The 25429-nt window shown below is 40.3% G+C and overlaps 2 protein-coding genes across 5 annotated transcripts in view; one reads left to right on the forward strand and one right to left on the reverse strand.

Moving 5' to 3' along the window:
- The first annotated feature begins 11545 nt into the window (after nt 1–11545).
- Nucleotides 11546–18320, forward strand: LOC116694706 (thioredoxin-related transmembrane protein 2-B). Its single transcript, XM_032524563.1, has 9 exons — nt 11546–11842; nt 12285–12345; nt 14223–14336; nt 14469–14545; nt 14647–14753; nt 14847–14912; nt 15032–15161; nt 15751–17912; nt 17986–18320. The coding sequence occupies exons 1-8, from the start codon at nt 11654–11656 to the stop codon at nt 15928–15930; spliced, it is 924 nt and encodes a 307-aa protein (XP_032380454.1). The 5' UTR covers nt 11546–11653; the 3' UTR covers nt 15931–17912; nt 17986–18320.
- LOC116694647 (palmitoyltransferase ZDHHC5) overlaps nt 15874–25429 on the reverse strand; it is a 40065-nt gene continuing 30509 nt past the window's right edge. Inside the window, exon 11 of one of the 4 annotated variants that reach the window (XM_032524460.1) lies at nt 15874–15999. In XM_032524460.1, coding sequence (XP_032380351.1) covers nt 15946–15999 — 54 coding nt within the window. In that variant the 3' untranslated portion in view covers nt 15874–15945. Of the gene's footprint in view, nt 16000–20875; nt 22527–25429 lie in introns of those variants that run through there. The other 3 variants (XM_032524452.1, XR_004333243.1, XM_032524444.1) reach the window with 3 other exon arrangements.

The raw sequence follows: 25429 nt of genomic DNA on the forward strand, positions 1-25429 counted from the left end.
TTGTTGATTATTGTGTTGAGCGCTGATAGGTAGGTAGCGGGCGTTTTAATGACGGTTTGAACGGAAGTGATATATTTGTTTGCTTCACCTGTGCACCCGGGGTTCTTTTGGGCTTTGACAGAGAGCGGGTGAAGCTGGGAGCGAACACTTTTGTACAAAACATAACGTAAGGGTTCCGTTCTCTAAAGGTTGCAACGTTCCCAGAAGGTTAAGAAAACTTTCCGATTAACCAACACACAACCAAAACACAACCGAACACAACCAAACCTAACCTTCAGTGAACGTTCCCGCAACCAAAAACGAACGTTCCCAGAACGTTCTGGGAACCAAAATTTGTAAGCTGGGGTTGACCACAACACACAGTATTAACGCAATTAGTTCTACTCCTCAGGTAACAATTGGTAACTGCAGTGCTAAGTGTGTTGTACAGATAGAAGAAGAAAAAAAATAAAACCATTGCAATACAATCTCGAGCGCGTCAGTGTTCATCTCTTACCGTACATACACACCGCCAAGGACGCTTGTCAAAAAGTACGGGGAAGCTTGTGACGCTTTAGCCGCTCTGACGTGGCGGCGTTTTCTGTTCGACCGGGAGAAGCTCACGCAGCCACGGCCAATACACTGACACTAGAAACCTTTATAAATTACATATATAATGACAGAAGTTGTATTAATTGGTCACAACGGAGTCTGTTAGCAGTTAGCTCGCTCGTTAGCCATGAGCCATAGCGGCGTGCAGGCAGAGCGAGTAGCCGCCGTACTAATCTAGGGACCCGTGCCGGACTTCACTGTGAGCGGATGTGACCGGCAGGTAACGTGAACTTGTGCCTATGTACAAACAACGTTATATTATGTTAAGTTTTAACTAACTACGTGTTCGTTGAATCTCTGAAGAAGAAGGATTGGGTCCAATGGAAGGTTAACACAAAGATTTATTAAACAAAAATGATAAGTCAAAGCACACAGAATTACGCTGCAGCGGGCTTGAAATAATTGTTACACCCAAGAGTTTCACATCTATTTTCGCCCCGAGTGGTGGTAGCTCAGTCCATAGGGAGTTGGGTCCGAAACCGGAGGGTTACTGGTTCAAGTCCCCGTACGGACCAAAGTATGGTGGTGGACTGGTAGCTGGAGAGGTGCCAGTTCTCCTCCTAGGCACTGCAAGTGAGCAAGGCACCGAACCCCCAACTACTCGGGGCGCCTTTCCATGGGCAGCCCCCTCACTCTGACATCTCTCCATTAGTGCATGTGTAGGTCCTGAGCATGTGTGTGTAATTCAGGCCTGTGTGTAATAACAACAGAGTGAAAAGTGTAGTTTACTACTTTAATAAAGTATAATAAAATTAAAAAAATCTCGTCTACATCTCCCCTATATTCTTTCTACTCCAGGGGTGGCGCTGTTCCCCCCTTGTGTGTAAAGTCCCTCCTTATTGGTTATTTGTTGCCATGGTCACAGGTAGGACGAGTATTGTTGGTTTCTTCGCTGTCCAATTGGGAAGGACATGCTCTAACCCCCCCCCCCCCCCCCCCCCCTTTGGCGTCGTTTTCACACACATAGATCAAAAGTGAATTATCATGTTAGTAAGAAGGTCTAACATAATACAGTAAATCAGCATTCCAGTGTCTTGTCTCAGTCTGAGACACCAGGTGGTGGGAGACAGGAGGTTTCTTTCTTCTTGTGGAGCAAACGGTATCTTTCTATATGTTAATAGTCTTTTGATCTAAACCATTTGGCAGAGACCGTGGGAGAGAGGGGGTTAGGTGAGAGAACAGAAGGGCTCGTCTTGATCTACCTTTCTTGAGACAGACAATGGTTATTACACAGCATGATATGGCGCCCACACCACTGAATCACTGATTAAAATCATCTTTTCAAACCCCACTGCAGCATACATCTTAAAACATAAAAACATGTAATTACATAGTAATGAAACATTTAAACTTTATTTTATTCAACAATTATAAACGAAAGGTAACCCAGCAAGGCGATTATGAGCTTGTCCTTAGAATTAATGTTTTCGTAGGAACGAAAGATTACATCGTATGTTTCTCCAGGATCAGCCAGCGTGAAGGACGTCTATATTCCGATTGGCTGCTGGCGTTAGCCGCTGCTTGCTGCTGAACCGCGAAAAATTTTAACTTTCTGATTGACGCTCAACACGCTCAAAACGCCCAAAACGCGACGCCGACAGATTTGCCGCTTCTTGCAGCTGAGAGAAGCCGGCTTCCATTGAAAATGAATGACTTCCGGTAACTTTAGACGCTCAAGTCGGTGGCGGTGTGAACGTACGGTTAGTGTTAAGTCCCTCGCGGCAACACTTTTTTGGACTGCATACAATAAGGCAAAAAAAGGTGATAAATGAGAGTGGATCTACGGAAGTGGAATAATCACTGCGGGTTCCTCGTATCACAACGGAAAACATTTAAATATCAGAGGAGGAGCAGAAGCATACATATAAAAAAAAATTAAGCAAACATTTGAGTGAAATGTAACATTTTCAAGATGAATGTCATATTTAGTGAGAATATGATGTGATGTGATGGTAATAATAATAATACTACATTTTATTTAAAGCGCCTTTCATGACACCCAAGGTCACTTCACAAACAAAAAAGGACGTTAAAGTTATAGTCATCTCATAAAGGTGCTGAGGTTCACACTATGACATGCAGTAGGCCTGCTGAGAGGATCTCAGTGAGCGGCCGTGGTGTAAAACTTTCAGTTCTCACGATAGAGTAGTGCGAGGTAATGGCATGACGATGGTAATGACGTGGCTTTTTTCATGAATCTTGAGGGCACTTTTATATAATGATTCAATTGGCCTAAGGGCAGTTTTACATGCCTGAGACCAACTTGAAATACAATGTAAAAATGTGGAATAATAATTGCGTATAGGAGTATTTACTTGATGCCTCAACAGTAAGGACATTTCTTATGTTTCTGTAGTTTGATAGATTGAATTTCAGTGTGTTGCCCAGCTTTTTGAGACTTTTTTAAAGCTGAGAGTTGGATCAAGGGTGACTATGACTCCCCAATGTAAGTTGAATGCAGATTTGAGTCACTCATACTCAGATCTAAACGGTTTACAGCATAACGCATCATACCTGATGAGAGTCAAGTCATTACAAGGCACAGCAGGACGTAGCTGGGCACCCCAGAGTGTAGCAGATGAACATGGCCCCGCAGAACGTGTAGCGGGACCATGGCGACAGCTGCTACCATGATTTTGGAGCATCTCTGATCAGAGGGAACATGCTGGGGAAAAAAGAACATAAGGACTCTGCGGAATGATTCCCCAGAGCTAGGTTAGTAACACGCATTTCTGGGACATGGATGCTCATAAATGAAAAGATAGGAAGATAGAGGAGAGAGGAGCTCAGTTTATCAAAGGATGTCCCCAGCTGTCTAAAACCATTACAGCAAAACCAAGAGAGACAGGGTAAAGAGAGGAGCCTGGTCGGGCTAGAACTCTCCCCAACCGGATCGGGCTGTATGCCAAGTCTCCCTTTAGTTTTATTATATGCTTGATTATATGATAGATAAATCTGACAACTATGACGAGAAGCAGGTGGGCCGGGTTAGGCGGACGGTGTGACTCCTCACTCCCTAACAATATTCAATTTTATGCCATAACAATAAGTTTTATCAAAGAGGAAAGTCTTAAGCCTACTCTTAAATGTGGAGACGGTGTCTGCCTCCCGAACCCAAACTGGAACCTGGTTCCACAGGAGAGGAGCCTGATAGCTGAACGCTCTGGCTCCCGTTCTACTTTTAGAGACTCTAGGAACCACGAGTAACCCTGCACTCTGGGAGCATAGTGCTCTTGTAGGGTTGTAAGGCACTATGAGCTCTTTAAGATAAGATGGTGCCTGACCATGAAGAGCTTTGTAGGTGAGAAGAAGGATTTCCAATTATATTCTAGATTTTACAGGAAGCCAATGCAGGGAAGCTAAAACAGGAGAGATGTGGTCTCTTTTCCTGGTTCCTGTCAGAACACGTGCTGCAGCATTCTGGATCAGCTGAAGAGTCTTTATGGATTTTTTGCAATATTACGTAGGTGAAAAAAGGCGATCCTTGAAATTTGCTTTATGTGGGAATTAAAGGACATGTCCTGATCAAAGATGACTCCAAGATTCTTCACAGTGGTGCTGGAGGCCAGGGTAATGCCATCCAGAGTAACTATCTCTTTGGATAATGCGTCACGGAGGTGCTTGGGTCCCAGAGCAATAACTTCAGTTTTATCTGAGTTCAACATTAAAAAATGACAGGTCATCCAGGTTTTAATATCCTGAAGGCACATTTGAAGTTTAGCTAACTGATTAGTTTCATTCGGCTTGATTAATAGACATAATTGAGTATCATCTGCATAACAATGAAAGTTTATGGAGTGCTTCCTGATAATATTGCCTAAAGGAAGCATATATAAAGTGAACAAGATTGGACCGAGCACGGATCCTTGTAGGACTCCATGACTAACTTTGGCGTGCACAGAGAATTCATCGTTAACATGAACAAACTGCGATCGATCTGATAAATAAGACTTAAACCAGCTTAGAGCAGTCCCTTTGATGCCAATTAAATGTTCCAACCTCTGTAATAAGATATGATGGTCAATGGTATCAAATGCAGTACTAAGATCTAATAACACCAGTACAGAGATAAGTCCTTTGTCTGATGCAATTAGGAGGTCAATTAGTAATTTTCACAAGTGCTGTCTCTGTACTATGATTAACTCTAAATCCTGACTGAAAATCCTCAAAAAAGCTGTTGTTATGCAGAAGTCACACAGCTGTTTGGCGACTGATTTCTCAAGAATCTTAGAGAGAAATGGAAGGTTGGATATAGGTCTATAGTTGGCTAAAACATCTGGATCAAGGTTGGGCTTTTTTAGAAGAGGTTTAATTACAGCTACTTTAAAGTGCTGTGGTACATAGCCTGTTAATAAAGATAGATTGGTTATATCTAGTAGAAGTGTTGACTAATGGTAAAACTTCTTTAAGTAGCCTAGTCGGGATGGGGTCTAAGAGGCAGGTTGATGGTTTAGATGAAGAAATAATTGAATTAAATTGATAAAGATCAAGTGAAGCAAAGCAGTCTGAACATATATTTGGTTTTACAGCTGTTTCTGAAGTTCCTGAGTTTAGAGATAAGTCAGTGCCAGTTAAAGGCAGGTCTTGGTGAATTTTGCTTCTAACAGTTATAATATTATCATTGAAGAATCTCAAAAATTCGTTACGACTAAGAGCTATAGGAATACTTGGCTCAGTAGAGCTGTGACCTTCCGTTAGCCTGGCTACAGTGCTGAAAAGAAACCTGGGTTTGTTCCTATTTTCCTCTATTAATGACGAGTAGTACGCTGCTCTGGCATTACGGAGGGCCTTCCTATACGTTTTAAGACTATCTTGCCAGATTAAACGAGAATTTTCCAATTTGGTGGAACACCAAATCTTCTCAAGTTTCCGTGATATTTCCTTTAATTTGCGAGTTTCAGTGTTATACAATGGAGCTAACCGTGTTTGTTTTATTATCTTCTTTTTTAGAGGGGAAACAGAGTCGAGTGTCGTTCGCAGCGAGCCTGCTGCACTATCAACAAAGTGATCGATTTGGGAGGGACTGAAATTAGCATAGGAGTCCTCCGTTACTTTGTGACTTGGTAATGAATTAAATCCTAATGGAATCACATCCTTAAATTTAGTTACAGCACTATCAGATATACATCTTGTATAGAAGGTTTTGCCTAAAGGCGTGTAGTTCAGCAGTATAAACTCAAAAGTAATCAAACAGTGGTCAGATAGAAAGGGATTCTGTGGGAACACTATTAAATGTTCAATTTCAACACCATATACCAGAACAAGATCGAGGGTGTGGTTAAAACGGTGAGTCGGTTTATGACCACTTTGAGAGAAGATAATAGAATCTAAAAGAGAGATAAATGCAATGTTAAGGCTATCATTCTCATCGTCCACATGAATATTAAAATCCCCTACAATAAGAACTTTGTCCGTTTTTTGACAAAAACTGCAAATTCGGATAAGAATTCAGAGTATGGACCAGGTGCTCGGTACACTATAACAAATAGAACTGGTTGCAGTGATTTCCAAATTGGGTGTGAAAGACTAAGAACAAGACTTTCAAATGAGTTATAATTCAGTTTAGGTTTAGAGCTGATTAGTAGACTAGAATCAAAGATAGCTGCAACTCCACCTCCTCGGCCTGTGCCTCGAGGAATGTAAGTATTCAAATGACTGGGGGGGGTGGATTCATTTAGACTAACATATTCTCCATCACCCAGCCAGGTTTTAGTAAGACAGAATAGATCAATATTAGAATTTGATATTAATTCATTAACTAGTACACCTTTAGAAGAAATTGAATTGGTTCACATGTTTTATCATTTGCCCATTTACAAAGATGTCAGAATATTCTCTAAGTTTGCACCTGTTCGTGAAAAACATTGTAGCGGTCAACATTTAATGTAAGACAGGAATTGTGCAGCCAGTCAACAACCCTATACATTGCCTTTGTAAGTTTTATAGAAACCTTTGTTGCATTTTTCCCATGAGTATATAAAACTGTATCATCAGCATCAGCGGATATCAATGTCACCGCATACAGATGGTAAGTCATTAATATATATACTGACCCTAAGATTGACCCTTGTGGTACTCCCAGTGTGCATGGTTTAAGTGGTGACAAAGTGTTATTCACCCTCACACACTGGTGTCTGTCACTCAGATATGATTTAATCTAGTTTTTAGTGTTTATTGAGAGGTCGTAGCTGGCCAGTTTGTTCAACAGTATTTTATGACTGACAGTATCAAAAGCCTTCCGTAAATCAAGGAAATTGCTCCACCACTCCTCCTTGATCTAGGCTTGTTTTTGTAGCAGGTTGATTGGTCGCTATGTTTTCAATCACACTCAATCTCTGGACCAATCAGGAAGTATCTGCATGCCATATAGACAGCAGTTTGCCCTCTTGACACGCTCTACTCTTGTTGCCGGAGTCACATTTCCGCTCTGTGTCCCCTCGCGTCTGCGGTGCGGTCATGGTAATTTGACAGGTAATTTGTTTGATAGAATTGTTGGTACTTTATAAATGGATAGAGTGTGGTCTAGACCTACTCTTTCTGTAAAGTATCTCGAGAACTGTTATGATTTGATACTATAACTGCAATTGAGTTGAATTGTATTGATACCTGTAGGCCTTGTTTGTGTTAGAATGGGCATTACAGCGTGCATTGTCTTTTGCAGTGTCTCCTTGTCACAAAACCAACTACTACTCCAACATAACTGGGTTGAGTTTAGCTGCTGGTAGGTTGGGCAACACATTTATTTTATTGGGTGTTTAAGTAACTGGCCATTCTATTGTAGGCCCGTGTTAGGGTTTGGGTTAGTACTGTACTATCGGCACTATCGGTGGTGTATTGGTGCAAAGCTCCCTGACGGGTATGTTATCATTTGGTTGGCATTTCATATTTTGTTTTGTTAAATCATAAACTGTTACAGTTTGTTGTGTGTATATGCCAGGATTGTAAACTGCTTTGCCGGCGCTGGTATCTGCACTAGCCCCTCCCTTCCCTGCCATGCTGCTGTTTTGTCTCAACAAACTTCTGTTTAAACGGGCTGTACATAAACTCACTCCACGTACCTTTCAGTGTCAAGATCTATCTTTTGCCCAATTGGGTAACCTCCAGGGCAGTAGCCTATTAGATTGACTGACTGATTGTGACACAGGCATAGTTTTGCCTTTCTTTGGCCTGCCCATGTTTATTAATGTGTGTGGAGATTAGGGTCTCTGTTTATGGGTTTCTTTGGTTAAATTAGGAATAACTGATTTTTGGTTAATTTCTATTTCTTTTTGTTTAAATTTTGATGCAGACTTTCATTTCTGTTGAAACTTTATGGTTTATTTTTTGTTTTTTTTGTTTGACCTCATAAGGAGCAAGAGTCCAGACTGACCCACCTGAGCTTTCATTTTCTCAAAGACAAAGCAGGAAACGCAGGGCTCGGTTTACACCTATCGCCATTTCTAGCCACTGGGGGACCATAGGCAACCTCACCTCAAAGTGAAATTTTCATGCCATGGGACCTTTGACACAATATCCTGAGGAATCACAGGGGATTCCCATTACATCCTTGTGTTGCATTCCAGTAAGGTGGTAAATAGGGATAATAAATGGGAGGAATCACATTCCCATCTACAAATTAAGGTTTATCATGGAGAACACTCCATTTCAATTTAGGAATCAGATCATCCGATCAGAAATGGTCAAATATTACATTACATGTCAATTAGCTGATGCTTTTATCCAACGTGACTGTCACTTCCCAATATAGTGTATATGTATATATATATATATATATATATACTTTTTTAAATTAAAGCTGTAGTGTGTAGTTTCTGACGCCCCCATGGAATTTACTGTAATGACAACGACACTGTTGGTGACACAATCCTTTGGTGATAGTGCACCGCCCCCACACATCCTCCCAGTTGTACAGTCCCTGACAAAAGTCTTGTCGCTTATCTATTTTGTAGAAACACCTGCCATTAACCTGACTTTTAATTAATAAAAGCTAAAACCCTCCCAAATGATGTTCAATGCACTGAAATAAATTAGTTTCACTGAAACTAGATTTATCAATTTCTTAATATCTTGTATGACTTCCATGAGCTTGAAGGACTGCATCCATGCGGTTTGGCAAGGATTCATACAATGTATTGATGAAGTCATCAGGAATAGCTAGGAAAGCAGTCTTGCATGCCTCTCAGAGTTCATCAATATTCTTTGGTTTGGTCTTCCATGCTTCCTCTTTCATCCTACCCCACATATGCTCCATGATGTTCATGTCTGGTGACTGGGCTGGCCAATCCTGGAGCATCTTGATCTTCTTCGCCTTGAGGAACTTTGAAGTGGAGATGGAAGTATGCGATGGAGCACCATCCTGCTGGAGAATTTAGCCTCTTTTATGGTTGGGAATATAAGAGGTAGCTAAGATTTCTTGGTATTTGAGACTGTTGATGTTGCCTTCCACCCTGCAGATCTCTCCATTTCGAGACAGAATCCGACAAACTGTTCTGGTTGACACAGGGACTTCAGGTGACCAGGTCTCGTGGAGCTCTGCTGCAGTGGAAAATGGGCTGGCCTTGGATTTTCGAGCCAACAAACGGTCCTCTCGAGCAGTTGTCTTGCGGGGTCTGCCTGATCTGGGCTTGTCAAAAACATCTCCAGTGTCTTCAAATGTTTTTTTAATCCTCTGTACTTGACGCTGCGACACATTGAAGGAGTCTGCCACATCAGCAGTGGATCTGGTCTTCAGCCTCTTGATAATCAAAACTCTATAGTCTCAGGGTGAATCTTAGGCATGTTTGCAGATGTCTAGTTGCAGTTGATGTGAAGGTCTAGTGTACTGGGGTTGTTTTTATACACACCTGAGACCTAATTGATCCATTATTAGTCACAGGTGAAGCTCATAAGACAAGGCGACAACACTTATGTCTTTGAGCCCATTGAGTCAAAAATTGACTCAATGGGCTTTACCAAGCTGTGAATATTAGAATACTTTTTGACAGTTTCTTTTTGCACTGAAACATTATTACAAAAGCTGTTGGGATTAAAATGAGCCATTTCTTGTAAATAAATCTTGATTAGAAATATATTTCAGCGGCACTTCAGGTCAATTTGTACACAAGCGACAAGACTCTTGTCAGGGACTGTAGTGTTTATCAAATCAAGGAGGAAACGGAGGATTAAAAAAAAACACTCTTCAGAAGATGTAACTAATTTGGAATTTTTCTGTCCTCTTTGTTTCCGAAGATGAAAATTACTGTTGTTTCACAGTGACTCTGTGACGTAAAAAGCACTACTCAAGCTTCTGCATTCGAATGTCACCAGACCACACCATTTGGTAAACACAACATAACTGAGAATTACAGAGAGTTTTGTAGACCTGATAGCCTTAATTAGCTTTGTATCGATATCACTTATCAATATAAATGTATTTATATAAATATATATATATATATATATTTATATATATACACAATTATTTTGATATAAAATAGTTGTGCATCACTGCTTTAAAGTCAAATTTATGAAAAACGGTCAACCCTTTGACAAAACACATTTCACTTTGTACATCAGCATCTTGACTTTTGATAATTCTATTTTTTTTGACTTACAGTAGGAGTCATTTTAAGATGAAACTGTGAGGTGGTGCAAATAATGTCATTGTAATTTATCATACATTTAAAATGTCAAATTTCGGCCTTTCCACAAGTAGACCTACTTTTCTGTTGACTTTCTTCTTAGAGTTAAATTTTTTTCCTGGCTGATTTGATGATCAGCAGGACATCATGTCTGTACACAAAATGACTGACAGTTGAACTTACAGTTTAGAAAGATCAGTCCATGTAACGGCTAAAAGCAGCAGCCAATGCAAGTCCTCTGTAGTTTGGTGTCCTGCACTGCCTGGTTGGAGGATGGAGGATCTATGCAACCTATCTTCTATTCATTCAACCCATCCCATTCACCCTGGTTTATTTCTGTTCATATAGTCGTAAATGGCACAGTTTACTGCTTACAAACGTGTATGTATTGCCCAAAATACATTCCTCCAAATTGAAGAAGTTGAAAAAATAACACAAAGAACAATAAATAAACATTTAGATAAATCCTTCAAAGACTAATTGCTTAATTTACCTTTATATGAAACTGTATGTCATATACAGAGGTTTTTCTTCTACGAGGATAGGTTTTTCTCTACGCTCGTTTATATAAATGGGGTGTACAGAAAATGTGAAACATCTGTCAGTATAAAGCCCTGATGTCTTATCCTACTGATTCTGACATGTCAAAATAAATTCAGTTTTGTAGAATGTGTAAAAAAAAAGCAGCTTTAGAAACAGCAAAATTTTAATGCAAAATTGTATGGATTTTGGACAAAAGCATGGAACATGTCTCTGTATCTGTTCATATCTTACATGATGAAAATTTGAAACATCTGTCAGTATTATACATTGCAGTTCAACAACACTGCTTACTACCTCTTCTAACATTATCATATTAGAATCTATCAATTCATTGCAGGACTGTCTATTACATTATATCACATTGAACCAATCATCTGACCTGTTCTTTGTCTTGACCAATCAGCGCACGCTATAACACATTCGTCCGGATTGACCTCTACAGTCCTCACCTTTCCGCCCCTTTAAATCCGGATTTTTGTAGAATTTCGCCGATTCGAACCTCAAACTGCAAAGCCATTACAAGCTAACCACAGTTATTCAGGAAGTTACGTCTTCACCTACATATTAAAAGCGAATTTATGTTAAACTGAATGAGAAAACGCGCTCGTGGGTGTTAAGAAAATAACTAAATAATGTATTAAATGTAAATCGCAATGTTATATTTTAAAATAAACTTTATCATACAATAAAATGCTTTTAAATGTAACACGGTTTATGGCATGTAATAATAAATTCTTTTATTGTTAGTATCTAAGCCGGAAGTTGTTTCCGGCTACTGTTATTACCACTACGTTACGCTTAGACAGCTAGTGTCGAGCCATTCATTTTACCTAACCGTTAAGCTAACTGCTTCATCACAGCCTGGCAGTTTTACTTGTAGTACGACAGTTCAATAGAAAATGGCTCTGCTAACGCCATTATTCGCATTCCTGTACCACCTGCCGCAGGTGTACAAGTGGCTGCTGAAGCCCTACTATGTAGCCTCTCTCTTCATGTCTGTTGCCTTTCTGGCTATCCGCAAGACCCCTGGCATCTGTGACCATCTGGCTACACAGCGAGAGGACGGCAACTCCTGCGATTTCGACTGGGTCAGTAGAAAATGCTAGTCACAAATTCCGTTTTAATAATCGGTATCGATAGCTAGTTGGTCAGTGGATACAGTTGTGGATTGTTGGCCAGGCTGACCGCAAGGGCTAGCTAGCTAGCTGGTAGGGGACATTAACGTTAGCTAGCTGTTCTTAGCCATTGGGAGATAATGACAGGCCAAACTAACGTTACGATGGAAATTCATACTGAATCAATGCAGGAGAGTAGAACTAAGTTGTATTCTTCTGTATTCTTATTAAAACACAATTCAAACGTGTTTTGAATGTTGTCGATCCTTACTTTACGGTTAAAAGTCGAATTTCTCAGACATCCAAGACATGAATCTACGTTAAATCGACCTGCAAAATGTCTTAAAACAAGACTGATTGACAAAAAAATCAATGAGCCGACCGTAGTTAAGACACGCCATGTTTGTGTTCTCAGAGGGAGGTAGAGATCCTCATGTTCCTCAGTGCCATCGTCATGATGAAGAACAGACGAGCAAGTGAGTAATTGTCTTCTTTTCTATTTTTTTCTGAATTAATTATTTTCCTGAACAGCAATATGATAAGACACGTTATAATCTGATGCAGGGATGAAGAACCAGTTATAGGAAGTGTATGATACAAGTGGGAGAAATATAGAAAAATAACACTCACCAAGGGCTGTTTTGAGGTGCTGATCACTGGAGGTAGACTTGAAAATAAAAATAAATCCATATGCATATCTCTATTTGTTCCGACGACACTTTGGCCCTCAGGCCTATGGTGACAACTTATGGAGCCAGAGTGTGACACTTTTTACTTATTTCCAAGTAAACTAATGCACTGGGCCAAACATGATTCTTTTACTGTCCGATATCTGTCTTTCATGTCATTCTCCTCTGTTCCCGACATCATCTCCCAAAATCCACACTGGTTTAATCTTAAGCCGTTTTCACATATGAACTCTGGACTATGTCTGAGGAATTAGAAATTTTATGTTAATTCCTAACATAGTCCGGAGTTTCCCTTTCACACATGTAGCACACAACATAAGATTGTTAAAGTTAGATGTGTTCTCACTCACTGGAATCACTCACACATGTTGGATGTAGCGAGGGCTGGTGCAGGGTACAGCGTGCAGCAGACAGGACGGGGCGTGGATTACACTGTGTCACGGAGTAGTTCACAACTTGGTTATCAACAAACGAGTCTCTTGCAATTCCTAAATTTGTCTGAAGATTTTGGTGTTGGCCCTCAACAGAAGTTCCCAAATCTCATTGTCTCTCCAGTTAGACATTTTTGTTGCAGTCTTCATCAATCAAACAATTTCATTTGTCACAATCAATTTGTATAAAATACAATTCCAGTGAAATGTTATGGATCCTCCATCCTCCAACCAGGCAGGGAATTGTTACCAAATATTTATTCACCAATATTCATTCAGCTTCTTCAAATTGTGCAGGATTTATCTTAAAGCAGAATGTGTCCGTCAGATTGGCGCACAGGAAAAGGGTTACCAGGTTGAATGGAACCGGCCCTCCAGGATCCAGCCTGGAGGACACCACAGCTACTGACATCCCGCTGGAAACAGCCGCAGGCACAGAGGCCACCTAGCTCACTGTCCAATGCCTGTGCCCCCTCTGATGTAAAGATGGGAATGGACATGCAGATGGTCCAACCCATCCACGTATACAGGACTGAAGCCATAGGTCGTAGGCGATAGCTATTATCGAGCAGTCGTCCTTTTGTGCCCACTCTGACAAACACACTTGACAAAAACCTTGAAAACTTTGGCTGGCCGGGCTAGCATAGTTGGCAGGAAACTGGCTTGTTGTTTCCTGACCCTGATGAGGGACTCATAGCCACATGCAATCACTGTCCAACGTCAACAATATAAAGGACTAACTACTAATATTTGTAAAATAGACAAAGCACAAACTTTGCAGAGCTGACAGAGAGGCGACTAGAGAGATCCGCACCCTCTAGAATATCAAATGCAATTATATTTATATTATAAATATTAATTCTACATGTAAATCAATCTCCTTCTTTGCTCTCAGATATTTCTGAGAGTAAAGTTGTTTTCTTCCAGTTTTGCGCAAGCGGCGTGACACGTCAACAGGCCACTCGCTTGCTGTGAATTATTACACATTCGGCGCAATTGAAGGTGACTCGCTGATTTTGTACTAGGGAGCTGATAGGGAAAGCCCTAATGTCGGATTCTGACATTTGCCTTCTCACATACAGCTCTGCCGGGTAATGTCAAAATAAGTTCAGTTTTGCAGAACGTGTAAAAGGAAGCGGCTTTAGAAACAGCACTGCTCAAGATTTTAACTGCAAAATTGTACGGATTTTGGAAAAAAAGCATGAAACATGTCTTTGTATCTGTTCATGTCAGTAACGGTGGAGCAGCATGTGGGCAACATCATCCTGTTCAGCAAAGTGGCCAATGTCATCCTGTTCTTCAGACTGGACATCAGGATGGGACTTCTTTACCTGACACTCTGCATAGGTCAGTCAAACTTTTACACACACGCATGCACGCCACCACACGTGGCTGTGTATGGTGTTTGGGGATATTCTGTTGATTATTTTTTATCAATGAATTTATGAATTTAATGTCATCTTGTGTTGGTTCTTTCAGTGTTTCTGATGATCTGCAAGCCTCCTCTTTACATGGGACCAGAGTACATCAAATACTTCAGCGACAAAACCATTGATGTGAGTAAAAATGGAATTATTAGTAGCAAGTTTGTTCATTACCAATAGCAAGGATCTGTAAACTTGAAAAAAAATCATAAATCAAAATTGTGTGTGTCCAGGATGAGCTGGACAAAGACAGTCGTGTGACATGGATTGTTGAATTTTTTGCCAACTGGTCTCCAGAGTGCCAGTCCTTTGCTTCTGTCTATGCTGATCTTTCTCTCAAGTAAGACTTCATCTGCCCACTCAGTAAAATTATAAGTACAGTCAGTGACTTGAATGAGGAACTTGGGTAACTTTTTTGCTTTTTGTGTTTCAGGTATAACTGTTCTGGTCTCAAGTTTGGCAAAGTGGACATCGGACGTTATGGAGAAGTTTCTAAAAAGTAAGAAGAATTTCTTTGTTTTGTTTTTTAATTCTCTTTTTGTCTTTAGATTGATGGGCTGTATGTTGTCAGGGAGGACAGACTAGACGTGAACATTTCATATGGATTCAATTCTGTAGGTACAAGGTGTCTACATCTCCGCTGTCCAAGCAGCTTCCGTCCTTGGTGTTGTTTCAGGGAGGGAAGGAGGTGATGCGGCGCCCCCAGGTGGACAAGAAATGTAGAGCCGTATCCTGGAGCTTTACTGAGGTCAGATTGCACTTCAGATTTGTGACTGTTAATCAGAAAATACAGGTTGTGTATATGGTTGGGTTTTGTTTAAAAATATATATATATATATATTATACAATATATCTGTATATAGTCTTGTGGATTTATTTGGACTGACAATGCGAGACCACTCTGACGCTGGCCATAGTGTCTAGTAAAGTGCAGCTAGACTACTCTGTGTCTTTAGCTGCACATTGTTGTACATTTCTGTGCCAAGTGAAATACAGCCACATGTTAGACTGACACATAACGTCCATTTCAGCGCACCAGAGGCTACTTAAATGCGTGGGCACTGAAGTAGCACCGAAATGCACGATCATTTCAGTGAAGTAGATACTGTTTGTTCGGTACCCAATACTGCCATGTGTGGTCAATAACATGTACAGCATTACATTTAAAAAAAAAAACTGCAAACCTCAATTTACTCATTCCAACACCTCAATAGCTTGTTTTTTTCAGAAAGCTGCCCCCAAGAATAATACTCTGTGCCAAACCCTAAACAGTTCAGATGTTTTAGCATTTAACTGTAAACTGGTATTAATAACAGCCTCGGTCTCTCTCCTCCCAGGAGAACATCATCCGAGAGTTCAACCTGAACGAACTCTACCAGAAATCCAAGAAGCTCAACAAGACCAAAGAAGACCAGGTCAGCAAATCCCAGTTCCCGCCGGTCCCCGAGGAGGATGAGCCTGAGCAGCAAGGAGCTCAGGCAGAGGTGGTGGAATCTGAATCCAAGAAGGACAAATAAGACGGTTTGTATCACTCAGCTTCCAACCCTGGATGAAATGTGTGGGTCCAGGTCAGCTCCTCCTCCTCCACCTGCCCTCGCATCTTCAAAGTGAAACATAACAGGGCCAGCGTCGCTGCAGATCATCATGAGATTTTAAACAAAGTACTTCTGCCTCCCTTCAGCACCATTTAACCCTAACCCCAGTTAAACACAATAATTCAACACAGGTGCGTCTACAGTGACCTCAGTCTGTTTTCCCTCTATGAAAGAGTGTATACTGTAGCAGAGGAGTAAACTGGGACACAGTAAAGCAGCTTTTGGAGGGGTTAATGCTCAAACCTGGCCCAGAATAATGCTGTAGGGCCTTGAAATGTGCTATGCAGACCTGCCATGTGCACTGGGTTATAAGTCTACACCACACATTTCTGATGGTTAAAGCTGTGAAGTCTGAGTGACTGCTAATTTAGGAGGAATAATTAACAGTAAGGGATCAGTGAATGTGATTCTATTTTGTTTTAGATTTTTTTTTTATGCAACTAATTGAATTAGATAAACATAGATTTTGTTAAAATCAGAATAAGTGTATATTTATGTAAACTAAGTTATAACTCAATGGTACACAAAGTCAAATTACTTTGCAGTGTTGAACTGGTGTTTTTGGTTTGAAATAAGAGCTGCAATATGGGAGCACTTACTTAACATTAACACATCTGCATGAGTCGGGTGGTGCTACTCAAGTTTACTAATAGATCATATTACAGCTTCCCTATTCACCCCTCAGACCAAACTACACTCCGTCATTCCCTTAATTTCATGTTAATGTATTTTTATAGATTCCAACTTTTGGTTTGTTGTTTTGTATGCAGTGTATTTGCCTCTCAGAGAGATCAACAGTCATTAATGCCATGGCTAACTTTGAGTGTAACATTTTCTTGTTTGAAAACATTTTCAGGTTTTCTACCAAATGGGTTGCACTTTTATTTTTCACTATTTCTATGTTGCCAACAAGGTAACCAGTATTGTTATGTTTCTCAACCCCCAGTTGCTTTGTAACATTGACAGTTTCAATACCGTTTGAGAAAAATACCACGTTCTCAACATTGACAGAAACAGAAAAGACAGCAATTCCATTATGTATGGCAAGTAAGAAGTTGGACTGTCTACCGTCTTGGTAGACAGTCCAACAGTCCTAAAATTAGTCAGCGTTGACAACACCTGGGTTTAAATGAGTCTTGGTCCTTATTTTCACAGTTTTAGATGTAAATATTATAAATGATTTGATCTCCCGTTGCTGCATTCACTAATGGTAACTTTAGACTCAGACGGTTTCCTACAAAGCAAACCTAAAACAGTTGCCATGAAAAGGGTCTGAGTGATGAGCCATGCTCATACTGTGGCGTTTGGTCAATCTGTCGACCACTTTGGTTCAGACTGAAATATCTGTGCAACTATAGATGGATTGCCATATAATGTTGTAGAGACATTTATTGTCTTCAGAGGATGAATCCTACTGACTTTTCATCAACGTAAGCACGCTAACACACTAAACTATGATGATAACCATGGTTGACATTATACCTGCTAAACATTAGCATGCAGATGTTAGCATTTAGTACAGCCAGAGCTGTCTGTGGACTGTCTTGTTTGAATCTTTTCTGTATTGCATCTTAAATTAACAAATATCGATATCAGTCAGATATTGATACCATCTTCATATCAGTGGGTCCTGAGGCTGGAGTTGAGAAGCTGGGTCATCTGAATGCACCATATGTATATTGGATGTGCTGGCAGCAACACAGTTCCATCATCAGTAGCATGATGCTGGTACATGTGATTGTGCGGATCCAGAACTGACTTTGCATTTTTCCCATTCTAAAGTCATGTTATCAGATGATGTCAAACCATATACTCATGCACTGCACATTGTTTGGCTGAATACTGGACACATCTTTTATTCTACAAACCTGTGATCAGTACATCACATACAAACATCCACTGTTGTTGGTTTTTATTGTATTTATTAATTTTTTAATACACTGCTGCTGCTTCTGGTCTTTGGACCAAAAAAACAAGTTTGAGGCATTTAATTTTCCTGCTTTCTTGCTAACTTTCCTAATCATGATTTTGAGTTTTTTTCCCCTTGTCAACTGGTAAACATGCGCACATACACTGTAAAAAGTAGCCTTTTGAGTTTATTCTTAATCATTATTTTATTACTAAATCTGTTGTTTTGTATTGTACGCTTCTTGTGAAATTGATTTGACCTTTTGTTGTGTTGCATTTCATATGAGCTGCATTTCAAGGCTTATGTATATTTGCTCCTGCACATGGATGGAGACGTCTGCTGAAAAGACCTCAGAAGTCGGGCCTGTTTTGTTATTCATGCAATAAAACAATGTGCACATGAAGCATTTCAATGCAGCCTTCATTCTTCAGATAAATGACTCTTCATCGTCCTCTGAAACATTTAGTGTGTTATTTCCACATTGCACTGAATGACCAAGGAAACTGTTAAAACGTAATGCAAAATAGAAGGTCAGACGTGTTGAAACACTTCCAAATATTGTATAATGTCAATGAAATGGCAGCAATAACTGGCCTCTTCTCTAAGAGTGGTTAGAGTGCATTCAAAAAGTATTTAGACAGTTATGCACAGCCTTGTGCTAAAATTGTTAAAGTTCCTCTACATTCAATACCCTATAATGACGAAGAAAAATTGCAATATCACATTGACACACAAGTATTTAGACCCTTTGCTATGACACTTGGAATTTAACTCTGACATCTCAAATGCCTCCCAAATCCCTTCCAAATGAGAAACCAACAGCCTAGCAAACTTTTGAAGATGGATGTGCAATAAGGTAGGCTTGTTTGGTTCTTTTGGGGAACAGAATAATGAATGTAAAGATTTACAAAGAATATGTTTATTGGCATTTACTAATTAACTGGGACATTTTGGGACCGATTTGGACAAAGTACACATGGCAATACACTTGTAAATTACATTTAATCTAGCTAATCATCTAATATTTTAAGTGCCTTTCTTTTTTTAAAGGGTGCAAATGTTCCACTATTACAAGTTCCTTTCTGAGACAATTGTGATTGGTTAAAGAAATACAAACAACCCAGAGTGTTTTTTCCCCCTCCAATCCCAGAATGCATCTGTGGTGTAGCCAGACCTTACTCCACAGCGCTGTTAAGATAGGTCTGGCAACGTGAGACTAGTAGAGTCCTAACCCCAACCCTAGTTGAACTGCAGTCTGCTAATGATTCTGTGTGAGTTCATCACGAGTGACTTCTCTCAGATGATATTCATTTGATTAACAAACGTATTGAATAGTGCAACTTCAAAGACTCCTTTTACTTTGGTCACGTCCAGTAGTCATATCAAAAATGCAATGTGGAAGACAGCAAAGCAAGAATCTGAGCCAAAGACAGAAAAGTGAACGGGCTGAAACTGCACCTATTCTCACTGGGATTGTTGTACATAATTAAAATTGAAACTTGTGGCACCAGCCAAAACACTTAGAGGCCAAAATCTGTGCACATACAACTGAAACTGTTTACAGTAGCTGCATTCCACCAGTGCTAATCTGTTGTATGATCTGGGTGAAGAAAGGCCCTTAAACAGAACTAAAAAGAGGATAGTGTACCTACAAAAATACAAGTCTGCCAAGTCAAATGTCTTTAGTGAAAAGAGCAACTATATCCACCTCTTTGTTTTAAGTTTATTATCAACCCTGCAGCCCCGCACCATAAACAGCCACACACACCAGGGCTGTACAGTACACATATTTGTCATGTTTCCCCAGCCCTATCCTTATCAAACACACAGGCAGAGCAGTCTTTACATCCACCATCTGTTCAAGTATGCTTCATGTATTTTACCATAAGTGGTTAGAGTGTGTGTGTATGTGTTATTCCCATTTGTGTCCCAGACTGGATTAAGACAAAATGGCCAAAGATGAAAACCTATAGGTGGCACTCCGGACAAAGCAGATGATAAAAGTCATACTTAGGCCTTACTGTCACTCACCAAGAACTGTTAAGCTGTTGTCCTTCAATCTGTTGCACCAGTTAGCAAGTTCCAGGGCCAAATATTTCAGTTGAAATGGTTCAGAGAACAAAGTAAATGTAGGCGAGATGGCTCTGAAAGGGGTAATGAAGCGAGGTGTAATTAGATTTAGTGTACACTGTATAGCTTCAATTTCAATTCAATTTTATTTATAGTATCAAATCATAACAAGAGTTATCTCAAGACACGTTACAGATAGATTAGGTCTAGACCACACTCTAATTTACAAAGACAACAATTCCAGTAAATCCCAGCTAAATCCAATTTTAACTGGTGCAACAAAGTGCTGGCGCTGTTGGTGGCAGCAGGTGTTTGGGATGGGAGTCTTTAGCAAACGATAGACAGGTAATGTTTAGCAGGGAGAAGGAAGACTTGTCCACTGCTTTACAAGTGTTCACTACATCGTCACAACTTTTCTTTTAAACAATATAACTTTTTTTTCCAAGACTGGGAGCCTCATTTATGTTTTAACTTAATCTAAAAAATCATTTCCCATAAAGTTAAATTAAAAATTCATTTGGAGACGAGAAGGACTGTCCAGTTTGAGTAGTAAGAGATTGGGGCCACTTGCTTCATTGTTGAATCTATTTTTTTTTCATTTATTTTTTTAACTGAAGCCATGATACTCTATCATAAAATAGCGGATATTTCCATGTTAAGTTTTTTTTTTTTTTAAATAGAGAACTACTAACTTAAATCCTTACTGACCACCTTATGAGTAAGTTGTCTGGTCTAAGCTTCTGAACCTAAAACCATCAGCTGGCTGCTTTCATCTTTTTAATATGACCAAAACTCAACCCCTCTTTTGAGACAATATTAAAAACTCTTGATTTATCAATAGCTATATTTCCATATAAATTCATAAAAAACAATTTCAAATTAAATAGGTGACATAAAAAAACACTTTAATTTTCAAGGCAATTGCTCAAGGAATGACGGCCTTGTCTTAAGAAGCCCACTAAAAACAAAAAGGCCAAAACATGATTTCCTTGTTTACTTTAGTTCCTCACTTGTTTGTTCAAACAGACCACTTTGGTCCACAGCCAAACAAAATGTGGCTAGTAGTAATAGTAGTGCATGCTGCAGTCTGGTATGAACGCCACTTAAAAAAAAAAACCCACATTTAAAATCACATCACCCTGTACAAACATGGAATCATATTCACAATGAGAATTAAATCAAATGAATCAGAGAACCAGGGAATCAGGATTATGTTTTTGTCACATTTGTCATCCCTCCGTCAAAAGGCAAGCCAATTCACGCAGCGACATTGAGAGAAAAGGAAAGTTAATCTGTGATACGGTAGATTGTTACAAGTCCATAAGAGATCTTACTTGTTAGATTATTCCTGTTGGGTCCTGTTGTACATTTCCATGACTGATTGGAAGGCTGTGAACTAACGGCCTCGAGGAGAGTGGTGGATTGTGTCTGGGCTGCATTACTGACTCCATGCATGCACACAACACGACTTGTGTTCATTGGTCCAAATGAAATCACTCCATTTGGTGGATGCTGTTATTTAAAGTAGGGTTTATCTGTATTACATTGTCTGAAGAACTAGCTAGGACTTCACCTGATATGACTGATCACACATTTAGTTTACACTAAACTGGTTGTCTATGGGAAGCCCTTCACTTTGGATTGATTTTGATCGGGTTCCAAAGACTGTGCATGAATGCATGTTATTACTATCATCATCATCATCATCATCATCATCATCATCATCATCATCATCATGATGGGGCTTTGTGTTTAATGATATTTGAGCTGTAAGTGGATAAATATTAAAATATTAAACAGCACTACTTTTTACCTTAATGCAGCTTCAGTCCAAAAGTGCTGATTGGAACTTCGTAAACTTACAGTCAAAACTCAGAGCTCCAGGGCTCGTTGGCGGCCGCAGCCCTGGCAGTGTAATGCCCTGCGCTGCTATACTTGTATAATGTTACACCCAGACCTGACCATGCTTGTGCCTTGTGCTACCTGCTGAGGATAAACCCACAAAAAAGGTCCCAAACATAATTCCAGTTTGGTCCAGTGAGAGCCCCCAGAAATACTCTTTTAAAGCTGAGTCCTGGCTTACATCAGCCCAGGTCTTTTTCTCATTTTACCAGCTGAGTTATTGAAGTTGATGCCAGGAGGCAGGGCAGTCCAGTACAGTTTAGCTTCACCGACAATCAGCCAGGGAGGAGTTCAACCTATCCTCAGATGTCCCGGTCTACAGTTGGTTATGAAAAACCCAAATCTGTCCAGCATCTCCTTTTCGTCTCATTGGTCCTCGAGCGGAAGGCTGGCCGGCACTCAGACAGAAATTTCATAGGTGGTTCCCCCGACGCCCGTCACCTTCTTTACCCCGCCACTCGCAGGCTTGTGGGGGGGACTCTGCATCAATGGTGCGCTGGGAAAAGCAGCTCCAGGCCGGGTGGACACGCCGACTGGGTGAGAGGGGGAGGAAGGGGCAGAGCAGGAGGAGGAGGAGGAAGAGAAGAGCTGGCCGCCATTGGTCCAACTCAGAGGTTTCATCTGGATCAGCTCATCCCTGGTTTTAGAAAGAAAAAAACACAAAGACAATCAGTTTGACAGCTTAGGACAGAAAAATCCAGAGAGATGTATGACACTAACAATTAGAATTTAATTTAACTTCATTTCCAAACAGCTGGCAACACATGAGACATTATTACAGGTCTGAAATCGCCTTACTGTAAATATAATTTAGTTCACTTGGTCTCTGGGCCGAGGGAAACAAGGTCACACACACATACACACTGACAGCTAACATATTTATTGGACAGTTATGGCAACTGTCATCCTCCATCATCAGAACCCACGGGGGAGATCAAACTCTGGTGGCTGAAAGAACCGTGCTGTACTTAAATGCTTATAGTATTCTCTGGTTTCACAAGGAGCTGACACAGAAATAACTGGTTATGAACATTAGATTGCATGAAATAAATACCAATACCGCATACAATGCAGTTTAATACCGTCCAATGTATGACAATATGATCCGCCGGGACAATATAACTGATTCCTGATGACAAAATGAATGAATCATTAGTGTGCATTACTGTGGGATGTGTATTTCCCACACTCTTTAAGGAGAACTCCGGTCGATTCCAAAATGTAGCTCTGTTTGTATAGTAGGAGGTTTGTCAGTAGAGAGACAAACAAAACCAATCGGTGCTGTCTACACCGTGGTATCCTCCTGCTAGAGTTAGCACCCAACAGGCTTAAACAGGGCACGTTTTAAACGTGTTGTTAAGTCTCTAAACATGTTAAAAATGTCCTTAAAAGTGCCTACCCATGTGAAGGGTTTCCTTCCGAGAATAAAGTGAATCTGACTGCTGTAGATGTGAAAGAAATGCATGAAATTGCTAATTCAGCTGTATTTAGTTCCTGTGTTGTAGAGTGCTTAGGGACCGTCTACAAACTACAACACAGAAAAGAGATAAAACAAAGAAAAGTAGGCTATCAATTTAATAATTAAATAGGGTAGTGTCTCCAAACCTACGTCAATCATAACGTGCCTCCTCCTAGTTGTAATACTAAAAATAAAAAGCTTATGCTTATTTTTTGAAATCATATTTTTGAAAATATGTTTGTATTTCTTTTCAGCGTTGTAGTTTGTAGACGGTCTTGAAGCACTCCTTGCAGTATCAACACCGGAATTAGCCGAACTTTCATGCATTTCTGTCCCATCTACTGCAGCCAGATTCACTGTGTTCACTCGAATGGAATCACTACACATGGGTAGGTATGGTTTACAGGTAATTTACATAGGCTACTGGCGAGAGACAGCACCTCCACAGGAATCCTCACAGATGTGTTCAAACTGCATATCTGCAATGTCTTCCTCAAGTTTATCTGGTAAGTCTGTTTATCTCTGCCATTTTTTTCACAAAGAAGCAGGCTGGTTTAGTGTTAACTTTTAATGTAGGCCTAAGCTGTGCTATTTTGGCAGAGGTTAGCACCGTTCTCTTAATTCAGCACACTAACTTCTGGCTAATTGTAGCCAAGTCTCCCACCGGGGATGTCAATCTATCTTCTATAATCTAGTAGGGAAGAAGGGCCAGAGTCGCCTCCATCTGCTGAGGAGACTCAGGTCCTTTGGAGTGTGCAGGACTCTCCTCAAGACTTTCTATGACTCTGTGGTGGCCTCTGCCATCCTTTATGCTGTGGTTTGCTGGAGGGGGGGCAGCTCGGACCGGGACAGGAGCAGACTCAATAGACTGATCAGGTGAGCGAGCTCTGTCCTGGACTGTCCTCTGGACCCCATAGAGAAAGTGGGGAGAGAAGAATGTTAGCTATGCTGACATCCATCATGGACAACACCTCCCACCCCCTACATGACACTGGGGGGTCCCTGAGCAGCTCCTTCAGCAGCAGACTGATACACCCACGGTGTAAGAAGGAGAGGTACCGCAGGTCCTTCATCCCGGCCGCAGTCTCTACAACACCTGCACTACCTGATATTGTTGTAGTTTCTGTTCCTGTGTTTCATTTACTCCACACACTCTGGATATCTTTAGTATCTGTATTTATATATTTTTTCAGTTACAAGTACTTACTTTTTCCATATTATTTATGGTCACCTACTTCGCTAAACTATTTTAATTACATATTCAATTTAATTTAATGTCACTCACACTGCAATATTGTTTTTCTGTACCATTGCAACCGCACTTTACGAAAACTTTATTTGACGCCACTTACATTCAGCCATACCTTCTGCTCACTGTCTGCTGTTTGCTTGTTGTGTGTTTACTTGTGTATTTGTTTGTTTTTTCTCTTATTGTAGAAAATGCTGCTGCTGTAATAAGGAAATTTCCCCGCTGTGGGATGAATAAAGTATAATCTAATCTAGTATTTATAATAACAGTAATCGTCCTTTAGGACTCCTAAGGCAAGTGTTATTGCTGGTGCACACGGCTTGACTTGCTTTTGTCTCTCATTGGTTCCGTCATGGATGTATTAAGAGAACGAGCTCCGCTCTCTCTACATGCTGCTAACACTGGCACGGAACCTTAACGCCCCTCCCCATAACTATCCTCCAATCATAAGTATAGCTGCTGACTGACAGGTTTCTAGGCATCACACACTCACTAACAAGCAGATTGCGTTCACTGACAAACTGCCTTAACTGTGTTTTCCCAGTTTTAGGACAGATACTGAAAACCAGTGCGTTGTAAAAAATCTCGACAGCGTAAAAAAACATAAATGTCTATAAATGTAGATAGAGTGAAATACTATAATAGAATTGAGAGATATGTTTCTGTTTTATATATTAGCTCAAAACATTTTCTCTCTACTGACAGCATTCCAAATTTACAAAAAACAGCGCTACATGTTAGAATAGAGCGGAATTCTCCTTTAATGAGCTGCTCCCAGTCAATTGATCAGGGTGTTAGCAGATGGATTCAGAAGTTCAGCTTTTGAAAGCAT

This window comes from Etheostoma spectabile, chromosome 2, assembly GCF_008692095.1.
Source record: "Etheostoma spectabile isolate EspeVRDwgs_2016 chromosome 2, UIUC_Espe_1.0, whole genome shotgun sequence".
Taxonomy (NCBI): Eukaryota; Metazoa; Chordata; class Actinopteri; order Perciformes; family Percidae; genus Etheostoma; species Etheostoma spectabile.